The sequence below is a fragment of the Fulmarus glacialis genome, unplaced genomic scaffold (genome assembly GCF_000690835.1).
Source record: "Fulmarus glacialis isolate BGI_N327 unplaced genomic scaffold, ASM69083v1 scaffold36705, whole genome shotgun sequence".
In the NCBI taxonomy this organism is placed as follows: domain Eukaryota; kingdom Metazoa; phylum Chordata; class Aves; order Procellariiformes; family Procellariidae; genus Fulmarus; species Fulmarus glacialis.
In genome coordinates, this window is record NW_009215590.1 from 1,672 (window position 1) to 21,081 (window position 19,410).

At 40.0% G+C, this 19,410-nt stretch overlaps 1 protein-coding gene across 1 annotated transcript; it reads right to left on the bottom strand.

Moving 5' to 3' along the window:
• Positions 1–14,591: 14,591 nt before the first annotated feature.
• On the bottom strand, positions 14,592–18,835 carry CTLA4 (cytotoxic T-lymphocyte-associated protein 4). Its single transcript, XM_009578995.1, has 4 exons — positions 18,651–18,835; positions 17,076–17,426; positions 16,474–16,583; positions 14,592–15,544 (listed from the first exon to the last, which is right to left on the bottom strand). Exons 1-4 carry the CDS (start codon positions 18,706–18,708, stop codon positions 15,446–15,448), a joined length of 618 nt encoding a protein of 205 aa, XP_009577290.1. The 5' UTR covers positions 18,709–18,835; the 3' UTR covers positions 14,592–15,445.
• Positions 18,836–19,410: the final 575 nt, after the last annotated feature.

The following is a 19,410-nucleotide window of genomic DNA, read 5'->3' on the forward strand; positions in this document are numbered from 1 at the left end:
GAAACCCTTCTGATGTGTTTGCTATTTGTCCCAGACTATTTTTAATCCAGTGAAGCATAGCTTAAAAGCCTTTGGTGTTCTTCAGGAGCTCACTGGAAGGGAGGGGTCTAGGCACCCCTCTCGCAGCCAGCTGGGATGCTGTCACCACACGAAAAAGGATTTGCAGTAAAAATTAGAATGACAATGAGCAAAAAATAGAAATCAGGTATCTATGTTCTCTAGACAATATAAGTGATTGAAATGACTATTCTAAAACATCACTTTAACCACATTGATCACATTACAGATCACCATTGGATATTCTGGTGAATTGGCCTTCGTCATGTAAAGACTCTGGATTTCCTCACTGAAGTTCCCAGCCTTCATGTACCTCCATGCTCCTGGGAGACTTATTCTTCACAAGAATAAGCTGCACAACTTCTTAATTGCTGAACCTGGACCTTCAAGATACAACATTCTTCCTCATTTCAAGGGCCCTCCACAGCCACACATTACTATGTCAAATCAGCTTGATTACCACCCTGAGAGTGCAACCAGAAGAAACTGCAGTGCATGCAAGTTACAGAAGTTAACAGGGCCAAGACACAGCACTCGCAGCAAAAGCAACTAGCTCTGCAGCTGCCCAGCTGCCATCTTGATTAGCTGTCCTGTGTCTCTAGTGCACACTCTATACAGTTCAGAGTGAATGTATTCAAACTAGCTCTTAACTGGATTACAGAGCAAGCCTGAATGCAGGAAGTATCTAGTTATATTCAGGCAAGCTCTACAGTAGCTAATATACCCTTGTTCTCAGAATAAAACCTCAGTAAGCTCTGCTCAGTCTAAGCTGTTCCCAGCTACTATTAAGTTGGCCCAGGCAGATGTATACACATTGTATAGGAATGTGCAGCACCCTGCTTGCCCATGACTGACTGCTGGCAAACTTTAAAGAACAGGCTTTTCACGCTTGGTCTCTTTGATCTCAGCTCTATGGTTGCTAGTCATTAAAAGTGAATGTTTGCTCAGGGGGCTTTTGTTGTCCTAGCCAAAGTGCTTCTTCAGTTTTGGGTCTGTAGCCTTATGCAGGTCTGACTGAGCCACAGCAAAGCACACCCATATCCAGAGGAGAAGTCAAGCAGCCTGCTGGAGCCTGCTGCAGCGTAGTAAAGCTGGGGAAATAGAGGTGTCCATATTGTTTGTATAGATACTACAGAATCCTGGATTTTCTGTGTCCTCATCTTAGTCAGCTGAGTTACAAAGATGTCAGCCCAAGAAAAGTCCTCAACCTGTAAATTTTTGTAGGTTATGAGAGTCTTTCAGGATAGCATTACCATATGCTTTTCCTGTTGTCACATTCCTCACTAAGCACCCACTGTTGGATACTTATCTGGGAGGCAAGATACTTGACCTATGATTTTTTTGTTCTTATCTGGTACAGCCAGCCCTTACGTTTACACTCTCATGAATTGTTTAGATGACTATCAGAAAAGGTGAAAGTTGGTGTTTCTCTGTTCTCACTGTGTTGATACTGCTGCTAAACATTAACATCACATTAGTGTCTGGGGCTAATCATAGCACTGTTCCCAAGCCTAACTTCAGAATTCCTCAGGAATCCCCTTCTGGCTGGGAGCTGCCTTGGTTTGCTGCCAGGCCAGGAACGGAGCTATGTCTCATCAGATAGCCCTGGAAAATATGGTGTGATAAATCTCAGTTTTCTCTCTGCAGATCTGTTTATAGATCAGCTGCTCATTCCATTGTTTCAGGTGACCACTGAAACATATGACCTCTCTCTCTTTAATTCAAAGTCAACTCTTCTTGCTGCTTGCCCTGTTTGGTTGCTAGAATTCTTTATCCCTTGTCTGTCTGCTATACTGCATCAGCAGCAGAGGCAAGGTATGGACACTGGGAAGCCGTTAGCAATGAAGTTATGTTCAGTACATACCATAGAGATCAGCATCACAGCTGATGCTTGTTTTTGTTAGCTGAACTATCCTCCCTTTGACAAAAGTAGTCCTTCAGGTGCTGCTGTGTACCTCTTCAGAGGTGCTGTTGGATGTGATTATATTCCTGTTGGTTATCCCAGATCTTTTTAAAGACTTATCTCTGTGCCTGATGTTATGGGGTGCCTGATCTGGCCCAGGAATTTTTAAGCACTGTTTGTTTTGTGGGTGTTCACAGTATGATGGGGAGCATACAAATGTGTTACTTCTTATGTCATGGGTCTTACTGCACATGCAATCAACAATATAGGATTCTTTAGTTACCAAGTCATTGATTCATGTTATATTGATTTAGGTGTTTAGCTCTGCAGGCCGTTGGTTTCTTTCCTTCTGTGCTAAGTAAGAAAAAAGCTGTAACAAAAAAAAAGTAAGCCAGCCACACCACTTTACTTCTTTTTGGGTTGCTGTGGTTACACTATGTTTTCTAGTGACATCAGTGAGGGCTCTGTAATGCTTGCGTGATGGACTGTTTTGGTGCCTCTTTTGCTTGAAGAAAAAAAGATAGTTGAAGGGGAAAAAATTAATTTGGCTATTTGCATCTTTCCTTCTAGTTACGTTTTCGTAACTAGGTGATTAGTGTTAGTGGTTTACAGAGGAGCAAGTGGTGATTTTTTTAATGAGCTTTATATAATACAGCTACAAATGATTCTAGTTGATATGGAAACATAACTACTTTTCCACTACGAAAAGAAACATTTCATTGTTTCCAAGCTTTGAAAACTACCTCAGATATCACCTTTTCTCTATCTAGGTTTTTCTGCTGTTTTCAAGGCTATTTGAGTTTTTTCAAGTTCTTCCATTTCTTCTGTAATATAGAACAGCTGATCATCCTAGTTTACCTGCACTCAAAGTCCATAGGGTTTCAAAAAGTGACAGGATAAATCCATGGAAGAGGAATCCGTCAGGGTTGTTAAATAGAAAGACACCATCCTTTGAAGTTCCTGGGCTGGTGAGGGAGGGCTGGGACAGAATTTTAGGAAGGTTTCATAGCATACTTCCCTTGATTTTATACTCTTCCCTGACATCTGCTCTTGGTCACTGTTGGAAAGTGGACAGTGGGTGGAGTACATCATTTGTCTGACCTGCTACAGGCTCAGTTCTGTTCTTAGGTTCTCATTGTTGCTGACTATGATAGCAAATTGCAATTCGGTTTGATAAATAAGATCAAAGCCTAAGAAGTGCAATATCCTGCATATTGTTTGAAGCTCATAGGATTGTAATGCCTTTCAGGTGGGCTTATTGCTTTATAGGAAAAAGGTGCTACTTTGGGGTAATTGTGTAGGTCAACAACTACAGCTTCTCTGACTGACCTGCTATTTCCATTGCAGGCCAGGCAGTTCACCCATGTAACAGAGTCTCCTGCAACACAGTCAGTGGTGGGAGCTGTCAGATGTGCTCAGTACAGACAAAGGAAGCAAGCAGCCTTGAAAAAAATTATCACAGAACTCTCTGAGCAGCCTGCAGACTGTGTGCTAGAAGTGAGTAATGTCTTGTCTCCTAACAGGCTAACTGGTTAATTACACATCCAAGTCAAGCAAGAGCCATTCCTGATTTCACAGAGGTTGAGACTGTTTAGCTTCAAGAAGGGAATGCTCAGGAGGCATCTTATTAGTATGTATAAATACCTGATGAGGGTTGTAAAGGGGACACAGCCAGACTTTTCTTAGTGGTGCCCAGTGACAGGAGAAGAAGCAATATAAGAAATTCCATTTAAATATAAGAAAACTTTTATATTGAGAGTAGTCAAACATTGGTACAGCAGCTGACCCTGCTTTGAGCAATGGGGTTGGACTAGACAATCTCCAGAAGTGCCTCTCCACCTCAACCATCCCATGATTCTCCATGCCTTTGTTCCAGGCAGTCTGAATTGTGGCATTCTCACATTCTCTGATCTGTCTGTGTAAGTTTTAGGTCTCATCCTGACTCAGCCTTTCTAACAGAAACACCAAAGGGGAAGGGCTTTCTGCTTTGCCACCTAGGAATTCAGAGGTGGAAATCACCACCTGTGTAGCTGCTGCAGTGTCTTTTAGCATCATTTGTACCTTTTTTCCTGCCTGCTATGTCTAGTCTTGAATCATGCCTACAGACCCTGTAAAGCAGGTACTATTTTATTAGCACTCATTTATATTGTACTCTTCTTGATTATTGCAAATAATAATATTACCACATATAAAATAAGGAGTTACACAGAACTGAGTGTCTTTTGGTATTCACGCAGCCAGTGAGTTAACAGTGACTGTCTTATTTTGTGTCTGTGGAAGGAAGAAATAGAAACTCATTGTGAAAAAAAAATGCTACAGATTCACTTTACAACAGCAGCTATCTGTGGATTCACTCAGAAATGTGACCATACAGTAGTAGCCTGTAAGGCCCAGACTATTCAAAAAGGCATAAACTTACAGATTTAAAAACAAATATGGGGAAAAAGAAGGAACCTACAGGGGCAAACTTAAGACCCATTAAACAAGCCTGAATTGCCTGAATTTAAAAAGTGTAGGAGACAACCTCGTTTTTTTTATTAAAAAGTCTCTGAATAACATGTGTCTAGTACAGACTGCTTTGGTGATAATGAATACATATGTACAGCCTGTCTTGCTGTTGGAAATCTCTGTCCCAGGGTGAGTTAGCTGCAGCAGGGCTCAGAGCCAAGGCACAGTATGCTACATAGTTTGCCAGTTTCAAAAAGATGAGCTATGATATCTCATGCTTAAATACCTACAAACAGTACAAATAAGATGCATGACCGCAGTATGTGTGTGACTTGGAAAGGGAAAAGAAAAATTAAAAACAGTATTACCATCATAGATGAAACTCCAGCTGGAAATGGATTCAAAAGACTAATCCTTGGTAGGTAGCAGCACCTAAATGGGTGATACGAGTTACATATGAGTTTTTCAGATCAGAGATCTTTCTTGCATGAGAAAGAATGATGCTTATTGGTTTTGAACCTTATACAGTCAGTTTATTCTGTCATAAAAATCTACTGAGTAAAGGATGTTTAAGTGTCCTGAAATTGTTGAAGAGAATGATTCCTAGTTCTGTTGCAAGACATAGATTCATAGTACTCATCACTAAATCTGCTGCCAATCTGTGCAACACGACAATGTTGTTAATAGCATACCCTCTTTAGCAATCTCAAAGAGCTTTAATACAACAAACGAATAAATCATTACGATATTTGCTATTAGACTTGCAAAGTTTCAAGATAAGAATTTCCCAATCTGCATCAGTGCAAAATTGCAATCTTTCACAGATTTTCAGTAAAAATAAGGAAGGCCTGCCAGCCTTGAAAGTTCTCCACTGAAAGTGCAGGGAGAGTGAGCACTCTCCTAGGATAGCCAGTGGTCTAGGCAATGTTCCTGCCTTTGATGTGGGATCAGGCAGCAGCAATCTGTGTGTCTCACTTCCCAGCTAAGTAGCACAGCCTTTGGGCAAGTGGCTCTTCTCATTCCTGCCTCTGGCACTGGACAGAAAATCTAACTTTGACCCAAGGAAAGTTTTGTCAAAAATGGTTTAATTGCTGCATGCATGCATGTACATGCGCGCACACACACAGAGTTTTTTAAACAAATGAGCATTCTCTGTATGAACTTTCTGGCCAATTCTGATTATGTGAAGGTGACTAATAGGATCAACTCACCCACCACTGGAAAGTGGCAGCCATGTACGCATGCATGCCCAAGTGAACGAATTAGGGCAAGAACTAAAGAGAACTTTGCATGACTTGTAAAATTTTGATTTGAGATTTTGCTGGGGTATTCTCTTTAAACACTTTACGATTACAAAAATGCCATGGTATCTCTAGTGAGCACATATCATCAAAGCATCAGTTTCATGTTGAAAGAACTGAAAACAGCATTTCAGCAAAACATGGAAATATTTTCTAGCAACTAGACAGAAACTGGCAACACAATTTTTCAGATAATTTATAGGTTTTATTTCAGAATGGAGTCAAGAAAATGTATTTCTGAATAAGTGACAGGTTTTTTCAAGAGTTTTTATTATAATAAAGTGTGGGTTTAGGTAGCATGTGAAGCCTTCAGGCATGCTCAGTATAGAGCTATGCATATTTCATATGCATATTTCTATATTACTACATTTCATTGTATATATTTAATAGATTTAAATCCTAATTCTTTTTTCCCACACTACCTGCTTCACATACAACAAGCTATTTGCAGCTTCTGCTCTTCCAGTTCTGTTGCAGGGACAGCTTTCTGCAACACCTAAACATTTCACTAAACTTTACCCTATTGTTACTATTATACGATGAGTAAGATTTTGTGATTTATTCATGAACTTAAAGCCACATGAACAAGCTTTTAGTGTGAGTTTGAGTAGTTAGCTGCAAGTGTCAGTGCTTTTAAACCATATACTCCAGAACAATTAAATTCATAGAGTAAAGAAAGGATTAAGTTAAAAGGAAGTTGGAAAGATGCAGTTGGGTCCAACTTGCAGTATCTAAAGTTCTATTTGTCATAATAATGAATTGAACTTGTAATCACATAATGGTAACTACCTATAGCATAAAAAGTATTATAATCAGAAAAAAAAGGTTGACTCGTTATTGAAAAATAATTGTACCTTCATTACCCACTCAAATGTCATAATTAACACAAAATGCTTCTGGTTTTATTGTAAGGTGAGAAAGGAAGATCAACACAATAATTTCTGCTACATTTGGCCTTATCTGGATTTTGTGATATTAAAGCTTCATTATCTTTTTTCTTTACAAATTTGACACTCACATACATAATTTCTGCTCTTTTGCAAAGACTAGACTTATGAAAAGAACTACTTTTAAATTCACTGTCCAATCTGAAAAGAATCTGAAATTTTGAAAAACTAGTAAGTTGAGAAAAAAAAAAATTTATGTTTGGCAAACAGGTTTTTTGTTATAAATTCGATATAGTTAAAGTAAATTTTAAAGTGAAACACTATTTCAAAGAAGTCAAAGTATTTCATTTTAAAATACCAACATATTTCCTTTTTTTCAGAATTTTTCTATACACAAAAATTTGCCAAAATAGATATAGACAAAATGTTTAATGTGAGTGGTTTATCAATGGAAGAGGATGTTCAATTCAAACACTTCATCTATCTAGAGCAGACTTAGGTGCTGAGTGATTCCTGCTCTGCATGTTGGAAAGTAACACCAAAAGCATCCATGTTGCCCCATCTAAACTGACTTTTTGGGGGAGAATCATTTAAAAAGGCACCGCATTTAGAGATGACATTCATGCTATATGTGCAGACAGGCTGACTTCCTCTCACTTCCTCCAGACTCTTCCTTTTGCAGCCTGACTTTCATTCAGGTGCCGTGCAGGTTGTTACCCTCCTCTGCATGTCATCCACCTACTGAATAAGACATAGCCTGCGTCCCCTCCTAACTATTTCACCTATCCATTGGAGGAGACTCTAGCAATCTGGTCCTAAGGAGCATCCAGCATTGAAAAACAAAAGAGGACAAACGAAACACATGTCCATACTTAGCATCGTGACTGCCCCACTTCCAGGACCATAAAGCAAATGCTTAAGGTGTATTTCCGACTGAGGCATCTGAAACCTGAGAGTGAAGCGACTTTGTCCACTCCCATGAAAGAACCACAACTTCCTTGTGATCAGTGATAGTACAGCAATTGCTGTATTTAATAAAAGTATATGGAAGCCTGGTCTTTCTTAATGATAAAATACGAAGTAAAAACATGAGAAACAATAATGGAAGTTAATCTGAAAATTACAGCATAAATGATGACGTTAATGTGAAGAATTTTTACACCAGATATGTGCCTGTGGCTTACATATGGGAGGGGGAGTAAGATGAGTTTGGAGCCTATTGGTAAAATTATTATAATGACATTATAAGAGAGACGAAGAGAGAAAAGAGCTTAAAAGATGTTCCATCTTAATGAGAGTACTATAAAAAGAAGACTAGACAAATAGTCATAAAATAAAATATGATATAATGAATTAGTTTGGCATTATAAGAGAAAGGAAAATATTATTAATTTGTGAAGCAGACAGTCATTTTTGCTACAGAATTAAAAGTGAGAGAGCTCTTATAAATGCTACCCACACGATGTAACACCTCACCAAAGCTTAACTATGAAACCAACTTATTCTGCTGATTACTGCTGTTCTAGCCATCTTTCCTACATGTAAAACATTAAGTCAGCCAGTTATGAAGCTATCGAATGTTTCCAGAGTGTCACTTACCAGAAGGATTTGATAACTTACAGAGAAATGAACTGTTTTGCTTTCTGATCTTGATTAAGTACTGCTAACATACCACGTTTTGTGACAGTTTCAAATGCGGATTATTTTTGGTTCTTGTTTCCCCCCAAGTATTTCTACAATTTTTCTCCAGCTCATTGCATCTAAATTTTTAATCTGTGTGATGCAAATCAATTAGAGCAGGTTTTGTGTTTCCATAGTACTGCCTAACACTATTTCTAGCACAGGAGAAAAGAAGGCCTATTTTTAATCACCTATTTGTTGTATTTGTTTGGGTTCAAATGAAGTAAAAAGATGACAATAGCAGGAACTAGAGACTGTGTCTAGCAAGTAAGAAGGCCCACTCTGAAAACATACAAGAAGAAAAGAAGTCTTACCAGAGTTTCTGCAGAACTTCAAACACCTCAGCTTTCCCCACGTACCAGCACATGAAGAGAGGTCTCTGCAGTGTGGCTGAAGGCCAACAGAGACCAACTTTCAATAAGACTTTTCACAGGGAGGAAGGAGGTGGAGATATTTCTTATAGTTTATGATGATGCAAGTGCCCAGCACTAAGTACTGTGGAAGTTAGTACATACCTATCCCCTCACACTCTGGAGGGACACTTTCTAGTTTGCACAAAAGTAAGCAATATTCTGCTGGCCCCATTCATCGCTAGTTCAAGGAAGCTACAAATCCCCAAGCAGAAGATCTAAAAGCAGGACTAAGGTGTAATAAGTTAACAATAAGCCATTTCATGTAGAGCAGGATTCATTTATTGCCTGTGTGTACTGAACTCTAGGAGTGTTTGGGGTCTGGCTACTCAGTTTCTAGTTTGAAAGAAACATGGAGTATTTGCTCAGTGTAGATATTTTTATTTATGTAAAACCAGCAATCCTATATTTTTCATGTAAATAGGGATCGCGGCCCAAACATTAATGTTCATTTCCATAGAAAACCCACATCCCAGGTGCTGATCCTGGCTGGGAAGAACAAAGCATCCTGCTGCTTGTTCCAGCTTTCAACACAAGCTGCTGCATCACAGGGCAGAGCATGAATGTCAATAAATCCCACCCACGACACAGCATAGTCCAACCAGATATTACCCAGTGTTTCAAGCTCTCCCAGTTGTATCATGTATCCTGTTACAGGAGGTGGTCTTCTTAACATCCCACCTATTGGAATCATGTAATTATGTGAGAAATTCCATTTTCCTTAAAAACAAGGTCTTGCTTTTTGTTGGAAAAAACCCAACTAACCCAGCAGCAGTCCGATGACGAAAGAGACATATCTCAAAATGGATTTTTTTAGTCAAGGTCATAGCTGTCAGGTTGCCTGATATATGGTTTCTCAGGATTGTGACATGATTTTCCTGCACTCTGGCAGGACAACTCTGGGCAACTGCAGCTGCGCAATTACTGTCAATGATACAAAAAATGACTCTAATGGCTGCCCTATGTGTAAAGAGTTTGTAATGAAAACAAAGAGCCATCAATACATTATTTTTCATTTTGAACAGTCAATATTTCATTAATTACTGAACTGGCTGTATTATAGCTATTAAGTAAGATTTGCTTTCTTATTATCAATTCTACTGGTGAATAAAGAAATATATGCTACTACATAGCACGTTTGCAAGAAAATTGCATGCCTATAAATATTGTGCTATAACAGAATTCATCCAGATTCTTTAACCCTAATTTTGACTGCATATTTTTATTTTCCATTTGTAATATATTTATATTGAAAAATGCTCCTTTCTTACCGCTTCTGCTGCAGGAAGCTTGCCTGTTGCTGCTCCCATGAACAAAAGTAACTTGAAAAGTTTGGGACCTCATTTGTATCATGTAGATGTTTGAACAGAACAGAAGTGGTGTTGTGTAGAAACATCCCACCCCAGAGCAGCAAATGAAGCAGATCAAACTGAACATTTTAAAGTACTACTTTTTCAAAACAACAGCCAGAAGAGAATGAAGAAGAAAAACTGTCAGTGAAGAAACTGAGAACTTTTTGTTCAACTGTAACTTCATAACCACTAAAAAATGTTCATTAAAATATAAAACCATGTCTGTGGTTAAGACAGCTGACTATGGAAATAGAAAGAAATCTCCATTTTAGAAATTAAAAAAGGAAAGAATAGTGAAATTTTGAGTAGTTAATAATTTCCTACTTCATGGAAGCATCTGCCATGTCACGTCAGCAATATTAATGATTCTCAATGTAGTTTTGTCCCTTACCTGAATTCTTCCTTGATCTGTCCCTCTAGTAAACAAAAAAAATTTTTAAACTGACTTCAGGGACAGTTTTTACAACCCCCCTTCACATAGTTACTAAGATCTTTTATCAATAACTGTTATTTGCTCAAACATACCACAGTTCCTCACCATTTCTCTTTGATATACAATAAAAAAGTACCCTTAAATGAGATTGTTCTTTTATCAGTCACAAAAAATATTCACACAAAATGATAACAAAGTCATCTAAGTGCTGAATGTCTGTGTGTAGAAGTACAGGAATAATTATGCCCAAGTGGTGCTCAGGAATCTGCAGGATCAGCAGAGTATGGTGCTGTGTATTTGTAACTCTTTCCTCATTCTCTGCAGCTCAAAAATTTTCTGAATTTCACCTCTTCCACTCAGCTCCTTCCCAGCCACAAGCTCGCACTCAAAATTTACATTACCCTCCCAGGGACTGTGGAGGCCCCGCAGCCTAGCTGTGATAGAAGCTAGCTCAAAGTACCATTTATATGTTCAAGCAAGCATGCAGTTTACAAATATCACGAATAAATTGTTTTTAGTAATGCATAAAACCATCTGCTATGCACCAGCCTTCTTTGGTTTGGATTTCATGATATAACTCTTGGCTACGTCATCTGATTCCTATTTATGCCTCTCCTAGAGGCAGAGCTCTTTAGTCATGATTCAGACTGTTCCCATCGCAGGGAAAGCTGATGCATTTTCTGGTTTATTTTTCAGGGCTCGGTCCCCAGCAATAGCTTTTGTCTAGCAAAAGAAAGAAGCCAGTCGTATCTTACCTTCCAATGTACTTTGCCTCCAAATCTCATCTCAGCCCCTCACACACATACTTATACTCTTTGGAGCTGCAAAGCTTGAATTCAGTACTCAGGCACGAATTGTATCAAACCAGTTAGAGTTACCTGGCCAATGCAAATGTTGGTTATTGAAAAACAAGAAATTAGGCCCAGGAGAATCTTGAGCAAAGGTCAGGAGGTTAGGAAGGATAGGAATAGGTCAACAAAAGTCTGTTCTTGCATAGCCTAGGGGTCTTTGATTTTTTTTTTTAATTTGGTAAAGATCTGTGGAAAACAGGATGAATGGATTTTTCCTACAGACCTCAAGGCCTGACTGAGTAGTGAGTTCAGATTCACATATTCCTCCAAAGAGTGGGGAATCTGAATATTTCACAGGAAAATCTCTAATGCTAAAATGACAGATAAGCAGATGACACCAAATTGGGCGGGAGCGTTGATCTGCTCAAGGGTAAGAAGGCTTTACAGAGGGACCTGGACAGGCTGGATCGATGGGCCGAGGCCAACTGTATGAGGGAGATGTAGATGAGGCGCTTAGGGACATGGTTTAGTAGGCATGGTGGTGTTGAGTTGATGGTTGGACTCGATGATCTTAGAGGTCTTTTCCAACGTTAATGATTCTACGATTCTATGATTCTATACTCATTGCCTACTCATAGAGTAGCCAGGTGGGAGACTTCTGTCACATGTTTTTTTGTATCAGCTAGGACTCTGATAATTGAAAATGGCAAGGAGAAAAATAGTTCAGGTAAAAAAGTGGATGAAAATGAAAGTAGAATATTGCGGGGTGGGAGGTGGTGTTTGCATATGCTGTTGTCTTTGATGCAGACAAGTATGCCCACTTAGATGCAGCCAGAAACTGACTATCTCTTTTTCACAAACAGGCTGACATATGTCCTGGCTGGGTGAAGGGCACATCAAAAGAGACTCTTCCTGAACCTCACCAAGCAGTATGGTCTCATTATTTGGCTGTCCAGGTAAGATACTCAGTTATGTTTTTAAACTCCCTGTTCTAATGAGCAGAGTTCTAAGACCAAATCCTTTCGCCTTTGCTTTTCACATTCTTCCCAGAAAGAGTCCAGATTTTCTCTTTATTGCATTTTCTGGCATGTACTCTGACCTAGAGTTTGCACCTTTCATATTGGTACTGCTGTGATCTGATAGAAAACTGTATCTGACTTCCATATCTCAAATTTTTTTGAGTGCTGATTGTGGCAAGATGCTCTCCAAGTATCAGGGAAAAGCACAGAGCTCAAGGTCCTGGAGGGCAGCACAGGGCATCAAGGGAATGGAAATTCCCTGAGGTCTGGGCTTTGCACTCTTCAGAGCTAGCTGCTATATGGACCATATGGAGATAGGTATAAATATTATCTCTGTGGGCACTTAGGCTCCACTCATTTCTGTAGTGCCAGATATAAATTACGAGAGTATCATTGTCAATAAAATCTGAACTGAAATCCCACTTTGGTCTTCACTGCCGCATCTGCTGATTTGAGTGCACCTATTACCCTGCCAGAAAATTCAAAAGGGGAACCTGCCTTAGAACAAAAACTATAATGCGTACTTATGTAACGTTTAGCTCAGGAAAGGCTGCCTCAGTGGTAAGGAAAGCCAGAGAAAATAAAGCACTGCAGAAATAAGAGAAGATTGGAAGAAGTAGCTACTGAGGATGAAGAGAAGTTCAGAACAGCCAGAGAATTTGGGCAAAGTAATTTCCAATAGGATAATTAATAAACTTCATACCAGGAATTATTTAAGTGCAGGAGCAAACACGAAATATTGCTATTGCCATATGTGAGATGATCGTGTCTGCTCTGCTCTCCCATAACCATCACTATTCAGGTAATTTAGCAACCTGCAGCTTATTTAGGGCAGAATTCGTCACTGGCCATTACAGGCTGAATGTCTCAAGGAAATGGTTATGTACTAAGAGGGATTAGTCCAGGTGGATGCAGAAGGCCTAACCTAAGTTCAACTTAGCTGCCAGAAATGAAGGTGAATTGGAATATGCACAGGTTCTACGGTGACAGCCAGCTGTGACCAGAGGTCCTGAAGTTGATACAGGTCCAAAGCATCTCTTCACCCAGGAGGGATAAACTTAGAAAATAATTTTCTTGGGCTGCTTTTAGATTGCTTAAGAAAACTAAGTTCTTGCTCCCAGTGTATAGGAATTGTCAAGGAAAAGAAAAAGAAGAAACAGTTGATTCCTGATGAGGAGTCAGACACATGATTCAAGGGATATCTGAGCTACTACTTGCTGTGGTGGAGAAAAATTGCCCTGGATAATTATTTGTGCTTTGTCAAGCTGAATTTATTGGAAGACTTTACAGCTTGTACAAGTGGATATGTAGGTCAAATCTATTTTCACCAATCATGGAACACATTTCTCTGAGAAGGCTGCATTTGAATAGGCAGAAATTCAGTCATTTTGCAGTGACATCAGATGTGTAATCTTTGACCAATTTTTATCCCCAAAACACCAAGTTAGTGGAAAATTAGGGGAAAAAACCCAGATTGATGTCCGAATACTAAAACGTCTTCAGAAAAAGGGTATGTCATCAGATGCTACTTTTACTTAATGCACTACAGTTGTAGGTCAACACTGAGAAAGCAGTTAGCACCTGCAAACATTGGCAAATTGGGAATGTGAATGTTTTGTTGTACAGGTGGAGGTGGTGGCAGATGAAGGGGCAAGAGGGGAAAAGCGAACCAAAAGAGCAATGAGATTTGGTGTTCTGGGAGTTGCTGCCACTGCAGGAACATGGCATAGAGGGCTGTGGGGTTTGGGTTCACAGTTATAGAGCCAAGAAGATGGATTCACAGCTGTGAAACAGAGACACATGCTGCCAAGTTTTTGGGTTGCAAGGTGAGATTTTGATAGCAAAGAGTCAAAGTAGTAGGTAGTAGCTGAGAATGCTGAAATTGTTTTAAACTCCAGCAGCTTTGTGTGTCGGCTAGCATTTAGTGAGTTAGAGTGTCAAAGAGGTGCAAAGAAAAACAGGATTTGAAAGTAGGACTAGCTTTTTGTATGAACATGTACAGGAGATGCTGTGAAAGTCGTTACAGCTACCTTCTGCAAGTAACTTTGCTGGAAGTGAAAAGGTGATTGGTAGCGTCTCTGAACCACATCACAGCAGCTCTAACTAGACAAATAGAAGACTTGACAGATTTTAGTGGTGGCCCCCTGAGGAGGAATGCTGAGAAAGTAAGTGTTGGCATGGGCACACAGGTTCCCTCAGAAGGGCAAAACACAGGGTCAGAGGGGAAAGGTTCATCTTGTCATCACTGCTTTCTAACATGTAGCCACTTCCTGTTTCTTCTGAGAATGGTGAATAAGAAACGAACTTGAATTTGGGCAAAGCTTCAAGGTTTTTATTGAATGGTACATAACTAATAAACAAGATTATACACTGTTGGTATTTTCATGGAAAATAGACTCAGATAAACACAGCAACATACTTCTGCCTTTTGGATAGATGCTAATTTAGCATTTGTAAAACGCAAGGCCCCAGCAGAGCTGGAACATCCTCGCAGCAACAGCCTAAGAGGGCTCCTGCTGGGCAGCCTTTCTCTTCAACCAAGCTGTCAGCACTGGCTCAGAACCCCAGCACGGCACTGCTGGGACACAATGCCAGTGAAAGGAGCTGAGATCAGGCTTTTAGAGCAGCAGTGTCATTAGTGCCAGCCTACAGTGATGCCTCTGTAGAAGTGCAGAGCACTAGTGCCAGAAATGGGACCAATAAATAGCAATGCAGGGAAACAAGCCAACGTCCCTTTGTACATTAGTGTGCTCTTCTGCCTCAGACCTATAGGATTAGCCAATGACACACAAGCCTCTGTCGTAATAGTGTTTGGATTTCAGTTGATCAGTAGACATGGTGAAATTTGACAGTAAGATGCTCAGCTGCAACAGCAATAGCTCTTAATGCTATACATATATATATGTATATATAGAGACTACATATTGGTACAATACAACTCAAAGAATCAATGGCCTAATGAGGCCATTTTTATGTGACAGGGTTAACCTTGAAATATTAATGCATAAACTATTTATTCTCCTCCAAACCATAGAAGTTACAAAGAATATTCTCTCTCCTTCCCGTACACCTTTGTAATACGACAATTATTTTTATTTCTTTAACTTAAGTGAATTAGTAGACTCTCCATCCCAGCTAGGAAATGGTTTCTCTCTTTCCTTGTTTCAGTTAACAGTGATGTGGAATGGAATCACTTTTTTCTCTAGCTTTTCAGAAGGCATTTTCACATAGACCCCAGTAGTGAGACATCGTCTTCTCTTTATCTATAAAATACGGGAAGACAGTAAAATAAACAAGTGATCACAGCATAATGATTGACCAGCACATTTTAGAGAAAAGTGATGGATGTTCTGCCTTTACTGAGTAGAAGGTATTCTAGACACCTTTCCCTGTGGCCCCTCTTTGTAGAAGATCCATTGAGACCATTTGAGGGTGAATCAGGAGTTACAGGGGCCATTTAGCAAAAAAAAAGAGTCCTGCCATTCATTTAGCTCTTTGAAGGTGCTCCTGCTGCAGAGTTCAGTGTTGGTTCAAAACTAGGAGTGTTCACACCGGACAGTTTCATTTAACTCCTAGGGACAAGGGCGGATTGAAAAATACGGGACAGGGATACTGTTTGGCTTTAAGGTTTGGCATAAGGTTTATTTCTATCAGACTGTGAGTACTCCAGACCTCCATGGAAAGAGGCAACCCAGGCTTACATTTCGCATGCCTTTGTCTTTGTGCAGACATTTCTAGCTGTGAAGTTAAAAATGCTGTAAGTTACAATTCCCCCCCATCACAAGGGAAAGTCTCTTTAAATTTGCTTTGCACAGAGATGAATGGTGAGAAAAGGAAAAATCAAATCCCGGGATTTTGTATGAATCAATTGTGAAATCAGAGTACACGTGAAGACTCTTGCCTTTGATCCCAGAAGCATCCAGGACTCCAACCTGTTCTAAGCACCCAAACCTAAGCCAAGGGTCAGTCCAGCTGATGGTACCCTGGCAACACAAATGAGCCATAAACAGATCTAAATGGCAGCTCCAGCAAGTTGTCTTATTTTGCATTATTGTAACAGCATTGCACCAGTAAAAAGGAGCACCCCAGTGCGTTTGATCCCAGTGTTCTTCCCTGTTCTCATTTCTCTCTCCTTGTCCTCTCACACAAAGGGATATTATTAGCAGGATAGGGCTGAGTTGATGGGACTTACCGCTTTGCCCGTGAGAATGGCTGAGATGATGATACTGTAAAGAAAAAATCCTGAGGCAGTAGCTCCTAATACCCAGAGATATATGGCAGTGTCTGGACAAGGTTCTGGATCTAAAACATATGATATCATACAAGTCATGTCACACATAAGCCTCATAAGGAAGCCCCTAGAGTCAGTAAGTCAGCCTCCACACTGCTTTTCTCTAGCATGTGCTATCCCAGTATACTACCAGGACTGAACTCTGAGTATCTGCCCACTCAACCTCCAATGAAAATAGGCTTTATCTGTAGAGGAACATACACCTTACTCTGCACTGTTTCTGCACTTATATATCTAACTGCCTAGACATACATGTACACTATATGGTATTGCTTATGCTGTCAAACATCCAAACATTGCTAAATACATTGCATGGCTACGACTATGCCTGCTTTAGGTGTGTGCAGGGAGACCTGAAAGGAATAAGAGCTAATCCTGATTCTCAGAGCTTGAATCAGTGTTCAGCCTCACTTCTTACAAACAGAACTTTGAAGACCTCTGAGACATAATAGCAACTCCCTTAACCTGGGAATATCACAGTACTGTAAAGCTGCTTGGCTTACCAATGACGTAGAGATGCGTCCCATTTCCCTTGTTCATAAAATAGGGTGGAGGGTACATCCGTTCCATCTTGCAGACGTAAAGACCAGTATCATTAGCTTGCAGGCCAGTGAGGGTGAGGGTCACATTGTTTCGGCTAGGGCTAACATGGCACTGAATGACCTCTTCCACACTGAACATTTTAAACTCCATTGTGTAGGTTGAAGCACAAATTTCAGTGAACCGGTCACCCGTCTGTTTAAGCAGAGTCACTCGAATTTCCTTTGCATTCCCAATGTGCTTGTATTTACACACCAAGCTGGCGACTCCTTGCCTGTTGGCCAGCACCATTGCTGGCTGAGTCACTTCCATTACTGCAAGGAAGTAAAGAGTGTGATGGTAAATGAACTGTCAAGAAATGGTCTGCAATCATTTACTTGAAAACTGCACAATAGGAAGGGAATCCTACCACCTCCTATTATGCATGGGTAATTCCTAGAAATCTCTGTTAAATCCTTCCAAAAAAAGGACTCCAAGACAACAATTCACATAGGCACTGCATTAATATACTTTAAAAAGCTCAAGGAGTGCTTTGATTACTATAAATGATATCATAAATCTCAGCAATTACTTGTTGCTTAAATAGTAGCTGATTTGGCCCACTTACTGGAGCAATGACCTGCATGCTTCAGTTTCCCTCAACACAAACATTTTAATGTACATAAGAAAGCAAAAAGATAGACTTCAGATGGTAAAGCTGAAATTTGAAATTTAAAAATAGGCATTTAAACCACGATTTCTGCCTGGTAGAAATAAGCATGTTTACATTTTCATTTAGAAACAAACAGGTTGACATCCTGTATGGAACATGGAATAGAACCGTTAGGGTAACAGCAAAACTGAATGGAAAACCTGTTTGGATATTTTTGTTTCCAATCTTTTTGCTCCTCATTTTTAACCAGCTATTCCCAAGCCACAGTACAGCAACAGTATATACCCCAAGCCACAGTATAGCAACACACAGCAAAGCCTAATAAACATACTGCAAAAAAATCATTACAAATCTTAAAGGGAAACTAGTGTACCTTGTACATCCCCACTGGCTGCTTTTTACAACTTCTATACTCTATCCTGCTACACAATGGGAAGGCACTGACTTTTGCTTTAAGAAGACCTATTATTATTTGTTCAGTTTCATTTTATATCAGTCCATTTTGGGGCAGGGCTTATCTTCTTCAGTTCTGCAGTGGAAGAATTTGGGATGAAGAGGAGTAGAATTTCTCCATCCATTCAAACTTCTGTATCCATGTTATCAGCTGCCAACAACTTCCCTCATAGGGCCTGGTTTGTCAAAATCTTTCTTCCTTCTTGAGCTACTCTGAATCCTGCCCAGCATCTCTACAGATGCTACTGCTCTAAAGTCTATGTCTGGTTTTCCAGATACCTTGCGGTGCTCCAAAACCTTGTTCCCAGACTGTCCTATGGAGGGGTCCCATGTCATCTCCCTCTCCCTGTTGTACCCAGTCCATCTCCTGCAAAGATGTGAAACCGAGAAAATGTAGACACCCCCAGCTACCTTGCCTCCTTCATCTACCCACCTTCGGCAATGGCAGTGGCTGTGCAGAGAAAGCCCACGGTGACCAATATTGAGAGCATTCCTGTGCTGGGACAGATGCTGAAGGGGCTGAAGGTGGCTGATGCCTTCAGACTTTAAGACAAACTGGAACTCTCAGGACTGGAAAAAAGGCGACACCTTTCAGGATACTGAATCTTCGAAATGTTTGAACCCACACAGAGTCAGTGTGTATATATATAGCTTTGATCCCAGATGGTGTACCTGAAAGTAATATGAAGCTTTGTTTTGGTTTTACGAGAAAGGAAGTAGTGGGTTTGATTAGTACGTGCACAGTTAACCTCAAACAGCATGAACAAAAACAACTATTCAGCAGATGGAAAATATATATTCAATCTGAAACTGCCATCCATTCTGCTTTAAGAATTAGGGGAGAAGAGGTAATCATCCAATAGAGCAGTTCAGGCCCTTTGGTGCTGCCAGCTTGCACAATCATAGCACTCAATATTTTAGCAATCATCAGGTATTTCCTACTAGGACAACACACAGAGAACTATACTTCTGCCTAATGTGGCACAGTGAATTAGTGCGAGCTAGCTTTTTTATGGAGGACTTCCCTCCACCCCCAATTTCTTTGCTTGCTTTAATGTTAGTGCTTTTGATGTTTAAAAATTGCTGCCCCCTTCAAAATACTGATTACACTTGCAATGACTTCATCTTTTCATATCAGCAATGTGACTTGAATCATAACCCAGCTTCTTTAGGCTTTTCTGTTTCCAAGAAAA